General features: G+C 32.8%; 3 protein-coding genes across 3 annotated transcripts; 2 read left to right on the top strand and 1 right to left on the bottom strand.

Annotated features, from left to right (window-relative positions):
* Nucleotides 1-6: 6 nt before the first annotated feature.
* On the bottom strand, nucleotides 7-6672 carry LOC145572022 (uncharacterized). Its single transcript, XM_081631039.1, has 8 exons — nucleotides 6465-6672; nucleotides 5072-5195; nucleotides 4593-4719; nucleotides 2675-2788; nucleotides 1940-2138; nucleotides 1809-1854; nucleotides 1036-1111; nucleotides 7-560 (listed from the first exon to the last, which is right to left on the bottom strand). The coding sequence occupies exons 2-8, from the start codon at nucleotides 5126-5128 to the stop codon at nucleotides 157-159; spliced, it is 1023 nt and encodes a 340-aa protein (XP_081487165.1). The 5' UTR covers nucleotides 5129-5195; nucleotides 6465-6672; the 3' UTR covers nucleotides 7-156.
* Nucleotides 6673-8811: 2139 nt separating this feature from the next.
* LOC145572021 (protein LYK2-like) lies at nucleotides 8812-10998 on the top strand. Its single transcript, XM_081631038.1, has one exon. The coding sequence runs from the start codon at nucleotides 8812-8814 to the stop codon at nucleotides 10876-10878; it is 2067 nt and encodes a 688-aa protein (XP_081487164.1). The 3' UTR covers nucleotides 10879-10998.
* A 12315-nt stretch (nucleotides 10999-23313) lies between these two features.
* Nucleotides 23314-24187, top strand: LOC145570883 (uncharacterized). Its single transcript, XM_081630007.1, has 2 exons — nucleotides 23314-23799; nucleotides 23888-24187. Exons 1-2 carry the CDS (start codon nucleotides 23314-23316, stop codon nucleotides 24185-24187), a joined length of 786 nt encoding a protein of 261 aa, XP_081486133.1.
* The last annotated feature ends 209 nt before the right edge of the window (nucleotides 24188-24396 follow it).

Below are 24396 nucleotides of genomic sequence, written 5' to 3'. Positions count from 1 at the left end.
CTAGTAAGTATTATATGTACACATAATTGTTTAAGATTGATGTGTAGATTTTTACCTAAGATGTACATAAAATGTAAAATTATCTACAGACCTAAAAAAATCAGATGGGACAAATATTAACATTTTTCCACTGCCATAAAAAATTAATTATAAGATTTACAACATATCACCAAATAATTGATCTTCCAGATCCTTAGCATACTCTAAATCATAATCTTGCTCTTCATTAGGTACCGAATGTAGCTCAGTTGGAGCTTGTTGAATATCGCCATTGACCAACGGTGATTCATTTCCCATAAGAAGCTCCATGAAACCAGTGTGTTGTAACTCATCGTCACTTTGCTGCTGTTCAGAGGCAGGAAGTAGCATTGTTTGCTCGTGCTGTCTCTCTCTTCTCTCATGATGAGTTACAACAGGATGCTGGTTTGTTCCTATAAACTGAGTGAACATTTCCTTTTGATTTCCCCACTCCTCATTTATCTTTTGCACTTCATCTCCAATTGTCAACCTATCATCTGTGATATGCTTTATGTTTTCTATATCGACTACCCTACCAGCCTCTACAAAAGAAACAAGAAAAAAAAAATTATTATACTAAATCAGCAAATATGAGGACCAAGAATCACCACCGTACTCAGAACACAAAATTCGAAATAACTTTACAATTTATTTTCTCTAGAAACTGATCTTATACTTGGCTTAAAGGCTAAGGTTGCTAACCTAAAAATACTCCAAAAACCTGGGCCAAGTTGTCATTGCAGAAACATGAGATTCAAATAAGGTTATAGGTGTTATTTATACAAGAGTATTAGAATAATTAAGAGATTTAAGACACAGAACATGGTTCCAATGAGTGTATACTGTATAGTATCAAGACATGGTTGCATCTTTGGTTAATGGCCTATCAGTAACGGGGTTCAATAAATCAAGACGAAACAGGGGAAAATATTCAAGTCAAGGCACACAGAACATGAGATAATTTTTTGGAATAATGGACCTGACCGAGGCGACAAGCAAAGTAATGGAATAGAATACCTCTGATAGCAAGATTTTTAGTTCCTTCATATTCTTTGGACATTTTCCTGAGCATTTCAAGGTCAAGTTCCGTGCCCTGTTCCAGAAGTTCGAGTAATTAAGAAACAATCAGCAGAAAAATTGCTTTCATAAATTCAAAAGAAAAAACGTTCAGAGTACCACAGACATGTGTTTTCCATTAACTAATAATTCACCAAACAATTATACAAGAAAGTTCAAAAGATAGCAGAAAGAAGAATGAAAGAAGAGAAAAAATTGCCCAGAACACGTGATTACAATCTTAGCAAAATTTGTATTTTATGCTCACACAAGTTTGTACCCTAAAGAGGAAATAAAATCAACTATCCAAGTTTTTTTTTAGGTACGAGTAAAAAAAAATAAAATACTGATAACCTCCTCAAAGTGGTTCATTAATGACTCAAAAATAAGCAACTTTTAAGGTTGAAGCTGTTACTAAACCAAGTAAAATTATACTAGTAGATAAAAAAAACATACGAATATATTAAGTGGACAGCATCACAAACTGAGAAAGAGGGTAAGGCGCTTTGGAGGTCTAGACATATCTAGGTTTCATAGTGATAGTGTAAAATTCAGCCATGTGTGTGTGCGTGTGTGTCTGTGTGGACTATGTCTGTGAGTGTGTATGTGACTCTGTCTGTGTGCGATCAATATGCTTGGGCGTCAATATATATGACAATGATATCATGAGACATTATGTAAATTATAAAATACAATCAACAAGAAACCTGAGATCACAAAAGTATGTAGCATACCATGTCCAGGTGAAGATAACGCTCAATCTCCGTATTTGCCAACAATCTACAAAAAGGAAAAGCAGCAAGATGAGGTCAGTTAAGAAGCTGGATAAAGTTATAAATATTAACTTATGAGTGTTGGGGCATACTTTTCATGCATCTTCTTTATGCAGGCATTCTGCACATCTACCAACTCCTTTATCCTCTCGTTCTCAGAATAATCATTTATGTTGACAAAGCCAAACAAGAATGCATTCTTCTCTAGCATCCTTTTGACCAAAACAGATGCTACTTTGATTCCATTTTCTTTCGCATTTACAACAAGAGCTTTTAATCTTCGTAATTCTCCTGTCAAGTTCATCAAGAAGAAGTTACATGACTTATCTCAAAGAAAGGTGGAGAGTGAAAGGATGTATGCCAATCAATCAAATAAGACATGAGCAAATCTACTTGCCCACTGTTAATGGGACAAGAAAAATAAGATGTTTTCATAATACACCAGTTATTCGGGCCAACTTTTATGATTTCTAGTGACCTTATACTTTATCAATTTGCTGGTTCAGTGTGTAGTAAAGAAAAAATTAGCACGACCTATATATTCCCATTATATCAGACAGCATGGGTCTGCAAATCCATATTCGTACCTAAGATGAGTGTATTTGAAGAAAACTAATTTCCCAGGATCACTTCAGAGAGCAATTATGACGAATATATTTAGTTTTCCAGATAATAAGTTATAAGCCACCTGAAAAGGGGGGAAAGGCAAGTTAATCAATTAAAGGTAACTTCTTCAGCTGTGACTTGATTAACTTTGTATCTCATTTAAATCTCAACAGTGAAGTGACGGAAGTTAAAATACTCATACAAAAAAAGCAATAACTCACCAAGAGATAGATAAATCTTGAAGGGAGGCTTGAATGGCTGTGTCTCATAGAGACAATAGAGGACATAGAGGGCACCCAATCTCAGTGACAAAGAATTAGTGGAGACCATGTAACCTACACATGATCACAGAAAAAGAATTCGTCACACACACACCAGGGGTTACTTCTTATATGAATCCATTACAAAATTATTAAAATAAGTATGTATACAAATTCACTGGATCCTATAGGCGTTCCGAGGAACAAAATTTGAACCTTCAGATCATCAATCCTTTTCTACAGTTGACTCACATTATATCAATTCAATTGTTGCTTCTGTAGCTAATGTATTTCCAGATTTTCCACTCTGCTAACAATTTACATCTGCATCCATTTTCTCTAACACAATTTTGACATTTAATTTTAATTGGACATTCTGTGTATCAATGCATAACACTCGTTTGGAAGACAATTAACTCAATAACTTGTTTGTGCTGCCAATCTATCCACATCTAGCCCACAGGAGTTTCTTATATTTCCCTTTTCAACTATTTAAATATTCACTTCATCTAGTGAGCTACAAAAATTCAGGTATTACTCTCTTGATTTGAACCCAGCCAATGTTGATACTAAAGCAATGCACATCAGTTCTGCGGATAATGCTAGTCTTATCAAGTTAACTATGCAATCAATAGCTAAACATTGTAAGGAAAGTCGTTTGTCAAGGAAACCAATAGTAGTCATCACAAGTTCACAAGACTCCATTCAGTGCTGGCTGGAAGATTAAAAGCACTCTTCTTTAGGAAGATGTAACCTCAAAGCTACTGAGATGTGTCATTTAGGAACATTACATTCCTTTCAGCTCTTGTGCAGTACATTTGACCTTAATTGGTTTGTTCTCAATAAAACAGCAAGCCAGTGGTCCATTATTTTGGCTTGTAGTCTTCTCTAGAACCTCTTTTGGTGTTTGTTTAATAGTCTGTGCAGCGTGTTTCTATTGTACTGCAGAAAAGTGGCAATATTGCACCACAGGTACCAATATTTCTTCTGTAGCCATAATCAAATCTACGCAAACTCTTTTACAAACATAAAAGGACTGACAGTGCATGCAACTAAGGGAAAGAGAAAAGGTCCTATACTATAATGGAACAATCATAAATTCCACAGCCATTTGCTTATTTGTCCAGCTAACTGACTTCATAGTTAACTACAACTCACAATAAATACAGAATAGGAAAGAGGTGTTCCGAAGAAGAAGAAAAAAATAGAAAATTGGTCAATTACAACAAATGCATATAATAAATGAATATGGGTCACAGTCTCACAGATAAACCCTGCTTCCTGAATATTTGTAAAGGACAAAGTCATACTGCAGATATGTTAATGAAAATATTATATATCAATGGTAAACCCTGAAAATTAAGGCTCTAGGAGAGTTCTCTTCTAGCGTCTGCTATAATTATTCCGAACAAGGATAGTGGGAACCACAGATCCAGTTATCAAGAAGCACTAACCATTAAGCCTTCAACTAAATTACCTACTCTTTTAATTAGCAAACAGACTGACAGCAGTATGTTCGTGTGATGAGTCATGAGTAAAATCACATACTTTTTGTATGTTCCATTTAGATACATACTAATACAATTGAAATGCAATTGAACTCTCCTAAAGTCTTATACTTGGTATAAGCAAGCAGAATATATTACAGTTCTTTAACATTTTATGTCTTTTGGTTACATCTTACAGAAAAGTTGGCATAAACCCTAAATAAGCTATATAAAATAATTGACATTCAACTATAGTTTATAATTTTAGAGGAATAACTGGCTATACATTCTCGGAATGATGAAAAGTTCACCTTGTTTATCAAACATACAAGATGCATCTTAGGAACAAACTGAACTTCATTGCATCATCAAGCATAAAAGAAGTAACTTACTTATAGAATGGCTGAACAAGACTTGCATAAATATGTTCAAGCATGTAGAAGGCCGAGCCTCAAATATGTAGGAAAACTTCCGTTCAAGCCATAATTTTTTCATGTCTGCTAAAGTTTTAAGCTCGCCCTACAAGCAAGAAAAAATTACAATTAATTAGTCGTCAAGAGAAAAATATGCTTTTAGAGATTTGCATTTAACAATACAAGATTAAAATCAATGCAGTATTGGCAAGAGCAAAGCTACGACAGTAATTCCCCTTCAAAAATCTGGAAGACTATAAACACAACCATGTGAAAGAAAATCAATCCAACAAGAACCAAAGCATACAGACTAATACAAATGAGACAGAGAAGGAAAGTGACAATATGACAAAAGATTCTAACACCTCCCTCCTAAATAAATGCCTAGAAATTGACTAGTAGTGTCTAATCAATCTGAACTGTAGAAATTATTAGTCATATGGCCACAAAAGATGTACCTCTGAAAACTCTTTTAAAAGCTCGTCCAAATCTTGCTTGAAGGGAGAAAAATCCATTGTACAGATTACGCTCAATTAATTTAGTTCCCTTCTTTCTAGTCAAGCTCCAACATGAAACACCAGCCTGCATACAATTGAATGATCTTAGAAGTTGTTTATATTCTATATTGATAACCCAGAAGAAAATTATTTGATTCTGAGTGAATTTCAGTCAGATGCTTTCAAGGGCTCTAATAAAGCTTCTCTTTTTTTTATTCAAACATCATATACAATGATAGATGAAGATAAGAGAAAACAACAACAGCATTGAAGTAAGTACTCTTCTTGGAAAAGAGAAATCCCTCCACGTGAGTAGTTTAATTAGGATCAATTCAGAAATTAACATGTGATTCATCATAGTTATTAATACCTCTAGCCTTCACAGCTCTATGCCTCTACCTCATGTAGATGCCGATATATTACATGGTTTTCCAAGTCGGACACTAAATCATACTGCATAATATGAATTTTACCTCTTGCCTCCACCTTATAATTCCCATACCTACCATATTATCAAGACTATCAACTCCTCAGCCTCTAACACTTGCAATTGACAACTAAATCACCATCAAAATGTACTAGACACCAATTTCCTTCTTAAAAAAAAAAAAATAAATAAATAAATAAAAAATCAACAGGACAAATTCTTATTGCCTTATATGTGTTATAAACTTATAACTAGTTTGGTTTATCACTGAATGACTAAACATATAAATGTAAACCAAGCTTCATCTTCAGACTATTTCATCATGCAAATTTGTTTATCACTGAAAGAATCAGTTATATACCCCTCCAACATAACTCAGTTGCCATTTCACTTTACGAAGGGCGGGTCTTCGGCCCCAAAGGCCAAAACTTTGTGAGCTAACGAACCTTCAAAAAACAATAATTGAAGCCCCGATTTTTTTAGGGTTCATGAGTTTTACTATCTCAGCTACTACTACTACTATTGGCACTTTCCAGATGAAAATTGGCATCAAAATCAAAATTTTACTAATATCACCAACACCATGAATAATCACAAACATAACATAATAGATTATAACTTAAAACTAGATGAAATTGACGAAAAAACCTCAAAATTATCAAAAGAATGAAAAATAAAATTGGCGCCAAAATTCAAATACATGAGCAGAACAAATAGAAAGAGGTGAGCTCAAATACTCATATTATTATCATCAACAACAAAAAAAAAAACATTCAGCTAAATCGGAAATCAAACACTAGATTAAAAATTAAAAAAAAAGCGAAAAATTCGGCAGTTTTTAATCATAAAACTAACGACTAAAAACTATAATCTAAGAACTTATCAATGAATCAAAATTTAGGGTTTGAAGTTTAGACGAAAACTTACAAATTCAGCGATCGAATGAACGGAACGACGGAGGAGAAGGATCGCCGTCAACGGCGGAGCGGTGGACAGAACTAGGGCTTCTGGGACCGGAGAAGAAGGTGTTGAAGGATAGAGAAAGTGATAATGGGCTTGGGAAGTGGGTGATTGGATTGGGCCTTTGTAAGATTGAAAGAATAAGACGAACTGACGGACTAATGTATCTTGATGAGATTAAGGTAAAAGAGATGGATATTGATGGTATCAATTTTTTTTTTAGCAAGTCATATCGGACCAGAAGTTCTCACAGGTCAATTCGATTGAGAATCGAGATGTTACTGGTGTTGGGGTTGTATGGACCATAATTTTTAACGGGGGTGTTGGTGATATATGTTCATGGTTTGGGTGTTATCACTTATCAAGAAGGAAATTGGTATTTTAGTTTAGGATAATTGCTTTAAATGATGTATGTAGTTAAACATGGGCATCGTGTTGTGCAGGGCCATCGCGGGCCATGCTTGGGTGGGGCTCATGTCGGGCCTTGCTGGGAAGAGGGCCAATCCCTTTTTTTTTTTTTAAATATATATGTATATAAAAAAAAATTAAAAAAAGAAACAATATATATTTTCTTTTTGAACAACTTAAGTTTATATAAATAATATTATTAATTTATTTTTATGTTAATGTTAATACATTTTTTTTTGAACAACTTTAATTTAATTAAGTTTATATAAATAAACTTATTTATTTATTAATTAAATAAGTTTATATTTATATAAATAAACTTAATTAAATAAGTTTATATTTATATAAATAAACTTAATTAAATAAGTTTATATAATTAAATGAAGGTGGGCATGGGTCGTGCCACGTGCCGGGCTGGTGGGTCGTGCCGGCGTGCCGACCCACAGGCCGACGACCGTGCCGCCCGCCGTGCCCGTGTCGAATTTCAATTTTTTTGTTCACGGCACGGCTCATGCCCACCTTTATATGTAGTTTTAATTAATCCCTTCTTTTTTTAAGTCCGATATTAAGTATTGTGGAGACATTTTGAGTTGAATTTGTAAAATAAAATGTATGCGGGGTTTGTTAGGGAATTAAAAATTATAGATATGAGAAGTTGAGTGAATTTAAGTAAGAGTGAGGATCATGTTTGTAAAGATATAATACGTAGTAAAACACTATGTGGTTTATCACATCATATGGCCGGCCCCCGGCCACCATAAGGTTACTTGGTTAGTTATAGGAGTTAGGGTTTGTTTGGTTCATGTTATTTTTGTTGATCTAAACTTATCTGATCTGATTTGATTATCTGATTTGACTAAATTTTGACCTTAAATGTACGATAATCTATAAGGAAAAAATATGTCATGTGGGATCTTATTAGATTCGTAATAATGTGTAGTTTATTAATATGTAATTTTCACAATTTTTTTAATTACGAAATTAAAGATATTTAGTGATAAAAAACTGCACATAAAACGATGATCTGATCTAAACTTATTTTTTCTAATGTGATCTAATCTGAACTTATTTTTTCTGAAATAAGTAAAAATAAGGTGAACTAAACAAGGCCTTATTCAATTAGTAAAAAGGGATTATTCAGTTAATGCTATAAAGGTTACTTTGTTATTTAAAGGGTTTAGAGGATTTCAATTATCATAATATTGCGATAAAAAAAACAAAGGGATTATTAATTATCATTAGCAAGTGCGAGATTTTTGCTCGTTACATTCGTTGATAGGGCTTTTATTATATTGAGAACAAAAATCCCCCATACTATATTTTTTCTTATCTATAAATCACAAAAAATAGAGTTTGTGAATAATGTTAAAAGTCGAAACATGTCATCTAATTTAGAACAAAGGAAGTAAATACTACGTAATTATAATCTTAATCTTAAACTAAGGAAAAAGTAATAATCAATAATAAAAAAAATTCTTATCACAAATTGATCATGAATTCTGTAAAACATCGATCAAGTTGAAATGATCTTTTCCATAGACAGAGAATTACATCGGATGCATGTTAAAGTTTCCAAAAAGATTACAATTTTATGTTCTTGAGGCAAAAACCATAAACTGTGGAATGTGGGCAATGAACCCAGACAGACAGCTGGAACTATTTGAATAACTATATTAGTACAACTTTAGCACTCCAATACTCTTGTCTATAATCTACACTATATATTATAAATATTTCCTCCTTTTTAAGCACATAATTTTTTATGTTGTATAGATCCAAATATTCACCTTACTATGCTACAAATATAAATAATTTTACTCCCACTATACTTTAAAAATACTCTCCTTTTTAATTTAATCACTCCTATAATATGTTTTATCAGTTTTTAGTACTGAATTAATAGCATATGGCTGCTCTAATCACTAAGCTATTCTTCATTTTCTTCTTTTTTCTAGTGTTTGTCCCTATTTTTGCTCATAACAATAAACTGATTAGCTGTGAAAGCAACTCTGTTGAATCAGTAAACTATGAATGTAATCACAATGCGGCCGAAAATCAGTGCAGTACTTATGCTGTTCTTCATACAAATCTTTACTATTCTTCTTTGTATAATCTTACATACTACTTGGGATTGAACAGATTCACAGTTGCAGAAGTGAATGGCTTTTCTCCTAATACTGAGTATCTTTCGAAAAGTCAGCCTCTGCTGATTCCTATCAGCTGCAAGTGTGTCGAAAAAAGCAGGGTTTTTCAAGCAGAACTGATAAAAACAACTGCTGTTGGTGAGAGTTTTGAAGGGATTGCTGAGTCTTTGGAAGGGCTAACTACTTGCAAAGCTATTCGAGAGAAGAATGCAGGTGTCGCGCCATGGAATCTGTTGGAGAAGATCAAAATATCGGTGCCTGTACGATGTGCCTGTCCTACGAGTTCTGAGATCAGTTCAGGTATCAGACTGTTGGTTTCGTATTCTGTCAGTGCAGGAGATACTGTGTCTTCCTTAGCCTTACAGTTCAATACCACTGCTAAAGCAATAATCAGCGCGAATAAGAGACTGAAAGGAGGTGATTTAGTTATCAAAGATCATTCACTTTCAGTTCTGATTCCACTGAATCAGAAACCTTCTCTAGGATCTCTTGTGAAACCAAAAGAGCCGAGTTTGGGATTGCCATCGAAAATGAGTGGCAAGGCCATTGCTCGAAAGAAGAAAAAGAGAATGTTGAAGTTAGGAGTTTCTGTTGGTGTAGTTTGCTTTGTAGTAGTTGCTAGCATTGTGGGTTTTGCTGTATTTTTCTTACTGCAAAGGAAGAAAAAAGAGCAGCAAAACTGTCTGTCGGCAAAAATTGTAGATACTGAACTGCAGCAGCTGAGTTTAAGTATACGAACAACAAGCGAAAAGAAGATTTCTTTCGAGGGGTCTCAGAGCACTCTGGATGGTCAAGGTGAAGCAACCCCGCGAAGCAATAGCAAGATGATGTTGGAGAGTTATACAGTCGAGGAGCTGCGAAAGGCAACCGAGGATTTTGACAGCCATAACGTCGTTGAAGGAAAGGTATATCATGGCCGTATCAAAGGCAAGGATTTGGCAATAAAGTACACCACATTGGAATATATTTCCAAAGTAGATTTAAGCCTTTTTCAAGATGCAATTCATAATCATCCTAACATAATGAGGGTGTTAGGGACTTGTATAATGGATGAAGACGATTCATATTTGGTATTCGAGTATGCCAAAAACGGGTCGTTAAAGGATTGGATTCATAGTGGATTAGCCATGAAAAGCCAATTTATAGCCTCTTGTTCTTGCTTCCTAACTTGGAAGCAGAGGCTTAGAATTTGCTTAGATGTTGCCTTGGCATTGCAATATATGCACCATATAATGCACCCGACTTATGTCCATCGAAACATAAAGAGCAAAAACATTTTCCTAGATGAAGAATTCAACACAAAACTAGGGAATTTCGGGATGGCAAAATGTGTTGAGAATGATACAGAAGACGTAGAGTTTTCCTCTAGAAACCCTTCGTCGTGGGACAAAGGGTACTTAGCTCCAGAGTACATTAAACAAGGTATTATTTCTCCGAGCATTGATGTTTATGCTTACGGCGTGGTTTTGTTAGAAATGTTATCAGGGGAAACCCCGGTAATGAGTCCTCAAGAAGGAGAAATTGTTATGCTTTCCGAAAAAATTAAGTCCATACTCCAATCCGAGAATGTGGATCAATTAAGGGGTTGGATAGACGCGGACTTGGGGGAGAACTACTCGTTTGATGGAGCAATTGCGATGGCAACCCTAGCAAGGGCATGCATCGATGAAGACCCTTCGATGAGGCCGAGTGCCGGGGAACTAGTAGAGAAATTGTCAAGACTAATTAGAGAGTCCCCTGAAGGAGAACAAACATGTTTAGTCAATGAAAGCTCCTCAAAGCCTTTGGTTCAATCAGCTGCAACCAATAGTAGTAATAGTGACATCTAATATGGTACACATATCATATTAGATAAAACTTATGTTACTATGTATCATATATTCATATATTACTAAGTTTTGGCATATAATTGTAGCTGCATAAATTTATAATATAAACTGTTTTTTTTTTTTTTTCATGTACAAAGTAACTTTAATCTTGGGGAAAAGGGTTATTAAATAAAATAAATAAACACTCTGTTAGTCTGTTATATCAGTTGTTGTTACTGTGGTTTTTGTTCCCTTGAAATGGTTATAATAATAGTGTGATAAAATAAAGCTGTGTGCTCTCTAAAAAGTCTGGATTTCTACTCATTGAGGAATTTTGATTAACAAAAGTTAAGGTAATTAGTCTTCCTAGAAATGTGTGCATTTTGACTACTTAGTCAACATCACTTGAAAACTGTAATTTTACCCCTCAGTAAAAATAATGTGATGCAGATTTTATAGGCACAATAGAAGTAAATTTAATTATTTTTGTGTGTTTTGTGGTCTTATGTCTACATAAATGCTACTAATTCAAACTAGGCAATATATTAATCATAGCTTATAGTTAGTTAGATTCTACTCCAGCAAAAAATAAGGTTTGTTTATGTAATAATTGATAAGCTTTATCTTAATCCACCAAAAAGGTTTTTTTTTTTTTTTTAATTATTATTTTTTAATATTATTTTATTTTGATGAAAACCAAAAAGGTATTCATATAAATGAACTAAATTACATGGGTATGATTGAATTGTTATGACTTTAAAAATGATGGGAGGTTTAGTAATTGATAGTTTGATACAATATGATGATGTTTTTAATAACAAATCACCTAATTGTACTCTCTTTGTCCGAAATTAATTATCACATTGTTTTAATCTTTAGTAGGTTAAAGAAATTTTGAGCACATAACTTCACTCGAATGAGAGTAATTTTTGTCATCCTTTTCAACACTAAAATTATTTAGGATATGAATCGTGAATAAACTATTGGTCTATTACTCTTAATACCTCCTCATGGATTAAAAGAAAGAAAATAAACAAAGGGAGTTGAAAATGTACAGTGAAATGATTTGTACACCTTGAGTATTATAGTCAACAACATAATTTTCACTTTGTGTGACAATTACTGCTTATGCTATTTTGTAGGAGATGCTAAATCTAATTTATAAACGTATAAAAATAAATTGAAATAAAAAATCTTTTTTTTTTTTTGGTGACATTGAACATATGCATATCTTTATTGCTTTAACCTTACAGAATGCTGTCCATGTCCATATTGCAAAATTCTTATTGTTTGCAAATGATGAATGAAACATACTAAGACTGTACGAGTACTATGCTATTTTGACATTACTAAAGTTAAGCCTTACGAAGTATTTTTATTTTGAATTTTCGGATTATGCTATGCTAGCTCACGTGGTATATTCTATTACACTATTTTCTCTGCTCAGTCAATTTTATTGTTTTCTTCTTCTTCTTTGCTCTCTCTTTGTTTAGCCCTGTTCACTTATTCTTAAAAAATAATATTAATAAAAATAATTTCAGTTTAGTAAAAAAAAGGTTCAGTTTAGTAAAAATAAGTTCAGTTCAGCGAAATTCAGTTATTTTAAAGAAGATATATAATTGAAAATCTGTAAAAAAATAATTTTAGTTCAGTAAAAATAATTTCAATTCAGCAAAAATAAGGTGAAATGAACGGAGCCTTAGTTTTCTCTCTCTCTTTTTCTTCCCCTTGTTTATCCTATGTTGTCCTATCCCAACTTTATTCCCTTTATTAAAATTATTTTACAACTTTCAAGTGAGATGAAATGACCCATGAAATCTTGAAAAAAAAAAAAACTCAACTATACGCCAAGAATGATTCTAAAACAAACATTATAACACCAACATATAAACCTATATTTTGTTAGATTGTTATGCAAATTAAATCGCATGCAATTCATTAACTCGGCCTTTTTATTGGATTTATTAGTGATCCGATCCATATAAAATGCGAAAGATTATAACACACTTACTTATAAATAAGAACTCCGAATTTAAATCGGCAATCTATTAAACTCTATACTCCCTCAATGGGCTCAATCTTTGTTACTATGCCAAAACTTCATTAAGTAGATAATATAATCAATTAATCATGCATTGTCCTTTGTAGTATTGTAGCTCTTCATACTTTTTGCTTTCTTTTCAATTCATTTGGAGCCCTTTTGGGTGCATAGGAAGAGGAGCTCCTTGACTTCCGCAATCTTCATTGCTGATTTACACTTTGTTATTGATTACATGCATTTTTATTCTCGACATTCTTGAGCTCGACTGCCCAAGCCAATGCCCATTGCATTTGACCGCTTCTCTCTTTCTTCCAAGAATTTGCATCATTTCAACTAATCTTATGCTATCTCGAAAATGATTTTTGGGGTCCAAATTCATTCACTTTAATCACAAACTTTTACCAAATTACTACTTGCATGCACGTTGTCATGTATACTAATTTAGCATGTTAGAGATTGTGGTATATATCTTTTTTCTGAAATAGTTTTGGTGAAGCACTAGGTTTTGTATGCAACTAAGTACACCATGTGGTTGCTTGTAAAAAAAACAAAATATCCCCTATAATAATAACCGAGTAATCTCCATATTTGACGAAATAACCCTTGTAACACTCACCGAGTAACTCCTATAACAATAACATGAAATAACCATCATGATGGTTGGTCACACCGTATAGTCAACCACATATAAATATTTGTGAAATCATTTGTCTTAATTGTAAAATATATAAACACCGATAGTACATAAGTAAAAGTGTTGCAGATAAAATAAATAGAGAATGTATTCCACTTTAATTCATGAAGGTGTTGAATCCATCTTCTTAATGACACACCTAAAAAAACATGTTATGACACACAAAATAGGGACAAAGATATCGTTTCAATCCTAGTGGCCATAATCAACTAATTATGAATAGAAAAAAGAGGAAGAATTTTCATGAATGAAAGGAATAAAGAGAGACAGAAAGAAGTTGGCATAAGCATTCCACTAACTTAACCGCCCATGAAAAGGAAAATTATTATGTAGATAAAAGTAAAATAGAGTGTTTTGAATTGAAGAATCTATTAAATTAATTAAGTTGAAAAATCATAAAAATAATTATTAATTACTATGGATCTACGATTTATAATAGGGGAGTGGATTTCCACATGGGTCAAATCAGAAAATGGGCACTTTGATGGGATCCGATTAAATAGCAAATTCGTCCAATTGTTCTACATCATATTTTTTGATCTAGTACAATTTTTTTTTTTTTAACTTATATTATGATTACTCTTAAATCTAAGTAGATTATCATAGGATTTGGACTAAATTAAACTTAGGATTGGTGGGATTGATGGGACAAATGTTGAGGTACAAAATCAAGCTTTGCTTATCTACTAAGTAATCCACAATATAGCGATCACTTAGTTGAATTGAACCTCTTATTCCAAAGAGGAAGAAGAATGAAGAATAGAGGTGAGAATAAGGGAAAAGAGAGGTACAATTGGTAGTGGGACTCATCGTGACATTATGCAGGAGAGTTGGGCAAAAGTGATGGGATTATTTTTGGTTTTTGAGAAAATTAGGTGATACATACAATAAAAAAAAAAATTTAAAAATAATAATAAAAAAAAAATTAAAACTTGAGGTAGTATTGTACAAAATGTGAACAATAGATGGTGGTATTATTTATATTTTACATTTTTTTATTAAAATTTTGGTCAAATATATTAATACTAGATTAGTGCCCGTGCATTGCACGGTAGTAACAATTTTTTCCCATAATTAATTTGTGATATAATATAAAAAAAATGAGGCAATTCATATGAAATATACAAATGCAATTGAGAAAGAAATTATTGTTGATTAGTTGTGTTGAAAATATTTAAAAGTAGTATATATTATATTGCATTAATGATGCATGTTTTTTCCAAAAATAACTATACAATGTACTTTTAAAAAATACGCTAAGTAAAATAACAAAAACCAAAAAAAATAAAATAAAATAAAATAAAATAAATTAACGATGACATCATATATTGTTTTGGCGGGAAAATTTTTAATCATAGCTTGACATGGGTCAAAATAGATGTAAGCATGTTCTGTTTTAGTATTAGTTAATAAATTAATATCAATTTCTTAAAAATAGTTTATTCTCTCTGATAATACTAACTAGATGAAGCCCGTGTGATGCACAATTTTTTGTATTTTTTTTTAAAAAAAAAAATTATACGTGGCTGGTCACACCGTTTGGCCGGGGTTACTCGTTTGGTCAAAGGTTATTTGTAGGGGATTACACTTTTGGCCAGGGGTTACTTGTAGGGAGTTATTCGTTTGGTCAAGGGTAGGGTTATTTATTCAGGGGTAACTTATTTGGTTAGGGGTTACTCGTTTGGCCAGGAGTGAATTATGGGGCTTACTTATTCAAGGGTTATTTATTCAAGGGTTACTCGGTCCGTCAGAGTTACTCTCACACGGAAATCGCACTAAGAGACTGAGTAAATAACCCCTGAATACGGAACCCCTACAAGTAATCCCTAAATAAGTAACCCATACAAGTAACCCCTATTATACGGTGTGTGCAGCCACACTGAAAAGTTGTTATTTTAAAAACAAATATTTTTTTTTAATTGTGATGAAATTTGTTATTTTATTCGTTGACTGTAGTATATTATTTAATATTTTTATTTTGAGCACGTCTTGTGTGCCGCTGGCTACACCATGTGGTCGCTTGTAAATTAACATAGTAACCCCTGTAACGTACATTACAGTGTTACTCCTATAATATTGATCGAGTAACCCTTATAGCAATGATGAATTAATATATGTAAAACTGACCAAGTAACCCCTAACATACTAACAAAGTAACCCCTATAATAGTTGGTCACACCGTGTGACCAGCGACATATAAGAATTTGTGTTTTATTTTAAAATAAATTATGAATTATCTTTAGGTAAAAGTGTTAATCTCAAATGATAATATTTTATATAAAATTAATTTAAACTTTAAAATCTCATTTGTCAATTTTGTTTATGTGGCATTTGAATTATATAATTCTAAAAGAATTTACAAATCTCTTATTTAAGTAGCTATAATAAAAATTTATAATCCTACATGGCACATTATGAAAATATTATCTTACGAGGCTCTCTAAAAACTCGGGGAAAAACTCTCTTTTATATATATATTTACTGATTTTGTGCTCGGGCAATGCCCGGATTGTGCTAAACTTTTTAGCTTAAATATGATCTTATAACCCCTTTTGATAATGTAAAGTATTTAGACATACGATACCATATATATCACTTATTTATATAATATTGTACGTTTTGTAGTTTTATTTGTACATAAATACCTATGTTGTTTATTAACTTGATATTTTTTTATTGCACTTAAATTATTTCTAAAAACTAAAAGTATTTTTACCAAACTAATATTATTTTTTCTGATTAAAACTTATTTTTACTAATTTTCTATTTTTTTATTAAAATATATTATAAATGGATCTCATTTTAAAGAACTTTTTTAAACAAATTTTATGATGGAAATTGTACTGAGTTATAAGATACTTCCTCCATTCTATTAATATTGCAACAATGGACTTTTTGCACTATTCATCACTCTTGTTTGACCATATAATATGATTTATACGTTAAGCAAAATATAGTCATTTGGGATCTTGTTGGATTCGTCTCATAAAATACTTTCACAATATCAACTTTTTAAAATTTTTACTCTTATACAATTATAATTATTTAGCATATAAAATGTGCTCTGGGATTCAGGGTTTACATTACATGAAACCGCTAATTCAGGGTTTGTTTGACATTGTTTTTTGTTTTTAGTTTTCAGTTTTTTTTTTTAAAACAAAATACCAAAAATAGGAAACAAGAAAAAAGTGTTTTCACTTTTTTGTTATCAGTTTTCAAAATTATCATGATTTTAATAAATTTGACTATTTTTTTCATTCATTATATGACATCTATCATATGATTTTGAAAATAAAAAAACCAAAAAACAGAAAACCACAGCAATGCCAAACAAACCCTCAATTAGCGGTTTTATTTTAAATTTGACAAAAAAAAAATAATAATTACACTTGCTGACATGGACGGTACGTCGGGAATTTTATTAAAATGTAGCGTATTTATGGAGTTTTGTTCTCTTCTTACATTATTCATGGAAATCACTCCTTGTTTATAAGAGTAACCACTAATCTATCAAGGTAACCCATCATCATCATAACCTCCATTATTTTATTAATTGCTTATATGGAGCAAACCAATATGTAACTAGCCACACTTAAGAATTTGTGAATAGTGTAACATTTCTTAATTTTTTTGTAAAGCGACTCCGAAAACTGAGATCAAACTTAGGAATCTTTTCTTTACATCACGGAGTACCATTTCAAAAAGTATGACTCATTTGTTAATTAAGAAAAAAAACATTAAAAAGTAACTTTTGCGAAAAGAAAATGTACTACTCTGTATTCAATCTTCATTTAGACGAAAAGATAATTCTTTCCACAAAATTCCATTAAAAAGGGGAAAATCTAAGTTTATAACATAAGCATGTTTATCTCGGGGTATTTTTTACTTTTTAATTATAAATAATAGGGATAATTACGACATTTTCATATTTTGGCTTCTCTCTCCTCTAGACACTCCACCACCATCACCAAACTAGACAACCACTAGCACCACCAAACAAAAATTCCTCCCCATCACTTGACCACTAGCACTGCCTCGCCGCTCCAACTAACATGATCCCACATGCATCGCACTACGCACTAGCACTGCGCCCCTGCTCCAACTTCACAACCTCACTTGCATCGCTCAAACCTAACTATAAAAACCTCCAACACTGTTTTTAAGCAATATGCCCGGTGATTAGCAAATACCTTTCCCTAAAGGGTTAATATGGGCCCACTATACATATTTCGCTACTATGGTGTTTTTTGTTCGGCTAATTGGTTAACCGTCGCGAAGCAGCAATATAGGTGGTTGCAGCAATATAGGCGGTTGATCGGCAACTCAGCGTGGCCATATGAGGAGAGGAGAGAATGGGGTGGTTAGGTAGTGGTGGTGGAGTAGCTAGAGGAGAGAGAAAGAGGATAGTGGGTATGAGATATCAAATTATCCAATTTTGAGATAAACATCCAAGTTTTACTCCGAGAGAAACCTAGGCTTCTCTAAAATACAAATTCTTATATGTGGATGGTGTAGCTACTTCACAATAAGACAATTAATTAAATAATAGGAGGTTACGATAATGGGCAAATGAGGTTACCTTGTCATATATGAGTTACTTAAATGGAAAAAAAGGGGTTACTCTCTTTCATAATTGGAATCATTCTTTCAATTTTTGAAACAAAAAAATAGGAGTTACCGAATGAATAAATGAGATTACTTATTTCTAAATTAGTTGATATTACTCATTTAATGAATTGAAGTTACTTTAATGGACAAAATGAGATTACTCTTATGAATAAATAGGATTACTCATATACTTCCTCCGTTCTATTAATATTGCAGAGTTAAACCCACAAAAAGGTACTATGTTTTTACATTTTTCACCGTTTGAGTACTCAACAGTGAAATCCGGTCAAAAATAAATAATTATCACCAAAAACTTAGTACCTTGGGTTAAAAAACATAGTACCCTTAGTTAACATTAAATGAAGGTATTTTTTTAAAAGGAAAATGGAAGTTGTATATTGGTATTAAATAATGTACGAGTACATTACATGTGGGTATAGAAGATGCATTTACTTATTAAAAAAAAAAAAAAAATTCCTTTTGTAGCTTCCTCGAAACGAGTTGGACCACAAACATTAATTCAATTTCTACTGCTCCTTTTATTTTTCACATTGGTTTTCTTCAAAAAAAAATATATCGCATTGGTTCATGTGATGCCATTTTCATCCAAAAGCTTGCTGTTGTTTTCTAGCTCAAAGAGGAAAGGAACTCACATTATTAATTGTGTTTGCATGAGGTATGGATTTCATCTTTTTTTTTTATTTGTATATTATTTTTGAATTATGGCTTTTCATACTCGTATTTATCTATCGTAGTTTTTTTTTTTAATGATGATGATTGTGTGTGAAATCAATAATTTGTAAGTAAATTGGACTAATTTGTAGTGTATTATGATCACTTAATTGGTGGTGAAAACATGTGTGTGATTTTATAGTTGTTGTAATAATTAATGGATATTTGTGGTTGAGTTTTAAAAAAAAAAAAATCAAGTTGATTATTCTGGGAAAAAAGAAGAAAGGGGATTTTTTTTTGTTGTTGTTTTTATCTGTTTTATTGAACAATTGTGATTAGTTTACAATGTGTACATATGCATTGTAGATGGAAGACATACCTGCGTCTGTTATTGTGCATTATGGAGGTTTTTGGAAATACGCACCAGCATTAGCATATATGGGTGGGAGTACAAAGTTTTTTGATGAGTTGCCTTTGGACATGAGTGCTGCGTATTTTCGGAAAATGATTGAATCTTTAGGATATGAGGACATAGCTAAATTACACTACTGCGATCCTTCGAAAACAGTTGATGTAGGAGTGAGGTTTCTTGCTTATGATGATGCAACATTTGTGAAATTCATAAGCTTACTCCATATATACAGAGTGGTGGATGTTTTTATCGAGCATGAGTTAAACTCAGAGGATGAGGTTAATGGTGTTAGGGGGGGGACTTTTTCTGCTTTGTTAAGGGGGGCAACTGAGTTACAATCTACCTACCATGATGAAGAAACTAACATAAAGTATGATGACGAGGGGACCGATAATGATGATGTTGAGGTGTTAGAGGCAAGGAAGCACACACTTGATGACAAGAAGGCCGAGAGGGAGTTGGTTGATGAAACTGAGTTAATTGTTAGACTTAAAGGCAGAAGTAGTCAGCATAATTTAGGGGAAGAAAACTATGAGTCAGATAGTGATGAGTGTCCAGAGAGTCCACAAAGATCAGAGGAAGAAGACTTTAGTAATCTAGTCTCTAGTCCAAAAAAAAAAAAAAAAAAAAAAAAAAGAAAAAGGAGCAAACTCTATAAAATCTGGTCAGATGCTGAATGAAAGGGTAGAAGATAACCATAACTTTTTCCTAGGCCAACAATTTGAGGATGTAAAGGAATTTAGGAAAGCAATCACTAATTTTTGTGTGAGTAATGGAAGGGATGCGGTGTTCACTAGAAATGACAAAACTAGGGTAGGGGCAAAATGTAAGGAACATGAGATAGGGTGTCCTTGGTACATTTGGGCTTCTGCAAAGAGGGAGAAAGAAAGTGTCATAGTGAAGACCTTAGTTCCACACCACTAATGTGGCAGACAACCAAAGGTTCTTAAGGTAAGGGCATCTTGGATAGCTAAGACCTACCATTCTAAGTTCAAAGTGAACCCTTATCTCAAGTGCCAGGAAATAGTTGACACCATTTGGAGTGAGTTTGGATTAAAAGTGAGTCTATGGCTTACCCTCAAAGCTAGAAGGAAAGCACAACAGTTGATCATTGGTGAGTACAAGGAGCAGTACTCCCTTCTACATAGAAATGCTGCTGAGATTAAGAGATCTAATAATTTGAACACAATTAAGTTCAAGATGGTGAATAATGTGTTTCAGAGGTTATATATTTGTTTTGAATCTATTAAAAAAGGTTTCATTGCTGGGTGCAGGCCTTTTTTTGGTGTTGATGGTTGCTTTTTAAAAAAGAACCATTTTGTAATACCCCGTATTTTTATGTATTTTTATAAAGTATTTAAGTATTAATAAAATGTATTGTTAAGGGCTCAAGTATTTTAATTAAATATTTTAAAGGGTTAAAGTATTTTAAATATAAGGTTTTATAAAAGTAAAATATATTTTGGGCCAAACGTTTATTAATTATTAGGCAATGTAAATTATTCCTACATACTCTTATTGGAATAACCCATTCCAAAACCCATAACTTAAGCCATATCCCATAACTTAAGCCCACATTTTTATAAGCCCAAATTTAACCCTACACTCTCTACTCTATAAATACACCATGAATCCCCAAAAATTTCCCACACAAAAAGGTTAGTCTTATTTTATTTCTCCTTTGTTTTATTAATTTGTGTAATTATAATTATTGATTTATGGGTTTTGATTTTATTGTTTGAAATTAATTTAATTAATATCAAATTGTATTTTGATGATTAAACTTTATAATTTCAAATTTTATAAATGTCATAATTTTCAGATTTTGTAAATTTTATAACCTAGGGTTTTTAATTATTGAAAATCACGATTTTAGGGTTTTTACGAACAATTGATTTAGGGCTTTTATAGTAATGATGTTTGAAATTTTGGTGATTATAACTACTGATTAGTTTAACTTAATTCCAGATTATTTTGAACACGTAAATTCGTGTTTTAAATTAGATTTCCGTTTGTTAATATTAATCCCGTTTTAATCCCGATTAGGTTCTTAACTCATCCGATTTTGATAAAAAAAGTAGTGGTTTCCATGTGGAAACAATGTTTTAAGAAAGACTCACTAAATTCAGCCTCTAAATATGATTTTCGGGCAGTTTTTGAATTTTAACGAAATTTTTTTTATGCTTTAAATTTTATCCTTGAGTTTTAAAGGGTTTTTGATTAGTTTAAAATGCTAGAATTTTATTTAAAGTAGTATAATTGTGATTAATGAAAGGGTGTGATTACCCATTAAAAAGGAGTTTAATTAGGGGTTTTAAAATAATTTTTAGATTTTTTTTAAGTAGTCTAAAGTAAATTTAAGTTGCTGGAAATTGTGTATACAAAGAGAATTAATATAGTATTATTGTCCCTTTATGTAGGAGACTTGATTCGGGAATTGTTGTAGTGTAATCGGCTATTTTAAAGGCTTATTTGAGGTACGTTCGCGTACTTAGCATAATTATGTTGATGTAGTAGCATGCTAAATGTGTTTGATTGTTTACAAGTAATATCATGCTAGGTTTGGAATGGAAATTATGATTTGGATGTTATTGGTGATTGGATTATGAAGCATGATTTATTTGTGATGGATTATTGAATGGAAAATAATAGCTTGGAATATTATTTATGAACCACATATTTATTTATGGCATGATAGAGAGCATGTTTGATTAAACTAAATGTTTAATTTGGTTTGGAATATTGAAAAGGAATTTTATTATGGTTCATATAATTTTTATTGATGCTTTAAGCATGAGGAAGGAGCTATATAAGTGTCTACGTACACGAGGAATAAATTGTATGTTGGTGCCTTAGTGCACTTAAGGTGTTTTTAACACCGAGGGATAGGATTTGTGGCGCTTCATGCGTTTAAGGTGTCTTTGACACCGAGGTAGAATTAAAAAGGGTTCAACATTTAATATTATATGGTCACTAATTATTCAAGAATTAAATTGGTATATTGAATTGTTTGATTAATTATTGTTGATTGAATGATTATGGTTTGAGAGTCATCACTGAATTTAATAATCTGTAAATAACGTAAAGTGAAAGAGATTACGCACCAAAACTCTTGAAACGTATATACCTTGAGTATGAACATATGGGGGGAGTTATGGGGTTTTATATTTAACCATAACTTCTACTGGAGTACAGGATGCTATACATTCCTTTTATTATTATTATGCGCAGGAATTCCGCCACTTACGAGTGGTTTTTGATGCTGACACGGTTAGCTCCCGTGTCAGTAACCTCAATTTATTTGGGGGAGGTTAGTGGGAAACCCGTTCGATGCGTAATCAACGCTAAATAAATTATTTAGTGTCTAGTGAGAACTTTTATTGAATGTTGTATGCTTGAAAAACCGGTGCAACAAGGTAAGTCGTGTGTTGATAGGGAATTGTATGCTAGTGTGTTAATTACGCTTATGTACTCAGCTTTGCTGATTGTGTGTTTTGTGTGTTATTGGCCTTGTATTTATCATGGCCCTATGATGACCCATTTTCAATGGAGAGTAGTGGAAATAGGTAGAGATAAGATGAAGCATATTCATGAATAGGCAGGAGTGAAGAGCGAATCATGCTAGTTTCTATAAGTATATGATGTGTTTATTGCTTTATTTATTTATGACTTGATTATTATGCGTGGCTAACGAGAAGGTTTTGAGTTCGGTTTGGTTTTAATAAGGGCCTATAATGGTTCCAAGTTGTAGGTTGATTTTATTTTACTTCGTTTGACTTTGGTTTGACTTTACTTTCGTTGCTTGACTTTTTCAAGTTGACTTGTTTTGAAAGGTTTTGAAATTATTCTTCCGCTGTGTGTCTTTGATAGTTGCCTTAGCCATTTTCACGGTGGCGGTAATGTCTTAGATATTCCTATTTAAAGTTTTATACAGGGCAAAACAGGTATTTTAAAAGAAAGGAATTTCTAGGGTGTTACACATTTGGTGGCTAATTGCTAGTTGCTGTAGGTAGGGATGGAAACAATAAGATGTTTTCAATTGCTTGGGCACTTGTGGAAACAGAAGACACTGAGAGTTGGGGGTGGTTTTTACAGCTCCTTGCTGATAACCTAGATACGTATGATGGATTTGGGTACACTATAATGTCCAACCAGCAGAAAGGACTTCTTAAAGCTATGTCAGAAGTGTGGCCTAGGGTAGAAACAAGGTGTTGTGCAAGGCATGTTTACTGCAACTTCAGAAGTAAGTTTGGAGGTGGGTTGTTGTATAAAAGAGGTTTTTGGAGAGTGGCTAAAAGTACAACTGAGAATGAATTTAAGGAAAACATGGACAACTTCAATGCTCTAAATGTTGATGCAGGAAATGATTTGATGAACAGGAACTACAAAAAATGGGTGAGGGCTTTCTACACTAGTCAATCACAATGTGATAGTGTAGACAACAACATGAATGAGGTTTTCAATGCTTACATCCTCTTATCAAGGCACAAACCCATTATAACCATGCTTGAAGACGTTAGGGAGGGTCTTATGGAGAGAATACATAAAAAAAAGAGGTTTCATGATGAAGAAAGAAACAAACATATGCCCTAGAATACAAAAGAGGCTTGGGAGGGCAAAGATTGATGCTAGAGGATGGGTGGCATTTTGGGATGGCAACTTCTCCTATGGAGTCAGAGAAGGGGGGACTCAAAACAGGTACGTTGTGAGCTTGCTAGACAGAACATGTACCTGCAATGCATGGCAGCTTAGTGGGGTTCCACGCCACCATGCAGTGACAACAATATGGAAATCCAATGAGCTCCCTGAATCATATGTTTCCCATTGGTTTAGTAAGGAAACATACTTGAAAGCTTATGAGTTTCCTTTAGAGCCCTTAAATGGACCTAATGAGTGGCCATAGTCAACGCAAACACCCATAGACCCTCCTGTAATGAAAGTTCTGAAGAATAGGAGAGCTACAAAGAGAAGGCCATCTGTTGGGGAAGCAGAGGGTATTAAAGTCACAAGGGCAGGACAACCTCACAAATGTAGTATGTGTGGACAAACAGGTCACAACAAAAAAACATGTAGAATATCGGGTAGTGTACAAATGCATCATCAAGCACCCTC

The sequence above is a fragment of the Chenopodium album genome, chromosome 12 (assembly GCF_948465745.1).
Source record: "Chenopodium album chromosome 12, dcCheAlbu1.1, whole genome shotgun sequence".
NCBI lineage: Eukaryota > Viridiplantae > Streptophyta > Magnoliopsida > Caryophyllales > Amaranthaceae > Chenopodium > Chenopodium album.
Note: the sequence above shows the minus strand (reverse complement) of the source record. Positions and strands in the feature narration are given on the sequence as shown.

Bases quoted from the DNA above. Each gene is read 5' to 3' on its own strand.
- LOC145572022 (XM_081631039.1), bottom strand. From the start codon at position 5,128: ATGGATTTTTCTCCCTTCAAGCAAGATTTGGACGAGCTTTTAAAAGAG. The intron at 4,720-5,071 runs GTACATCTTTTG...TCTTGCTTGTAG, and splicing joins TTTTAAAAGAGTTTTCAGAG to GGCGAGCTTAAAACTTTAGC. The intron at 1,855-1,939 runs GTATGCCCCAAC...TCCTTTTTGTAG, and splicing joins ATAAAGAAGATGCATGAAAA to ATTGTTGGCAAATACGGAGA.
- LOC145572021 (XM_081631038.1), top strand. From the start codon at position 8,812: ATGGCTGCTCTAATCACTAAGCTATTCTTCATTTTCTTCTTTTTTCTA.
- LOC145570883 (XM_081630007.1), top strand. From the start codon at position 23,314: ATGTTTTCAATTGCTTGGGCACTTGTGGAAACAGAAGACACTGAGAGT. The intron at 23,800-23,887 runs GTTAGGGAGGGT...AGAATACAAAAG, and splicing joins TTATAACCATGCTTGAAGAC to AGGCTTGGGAGGGCAAAGAT.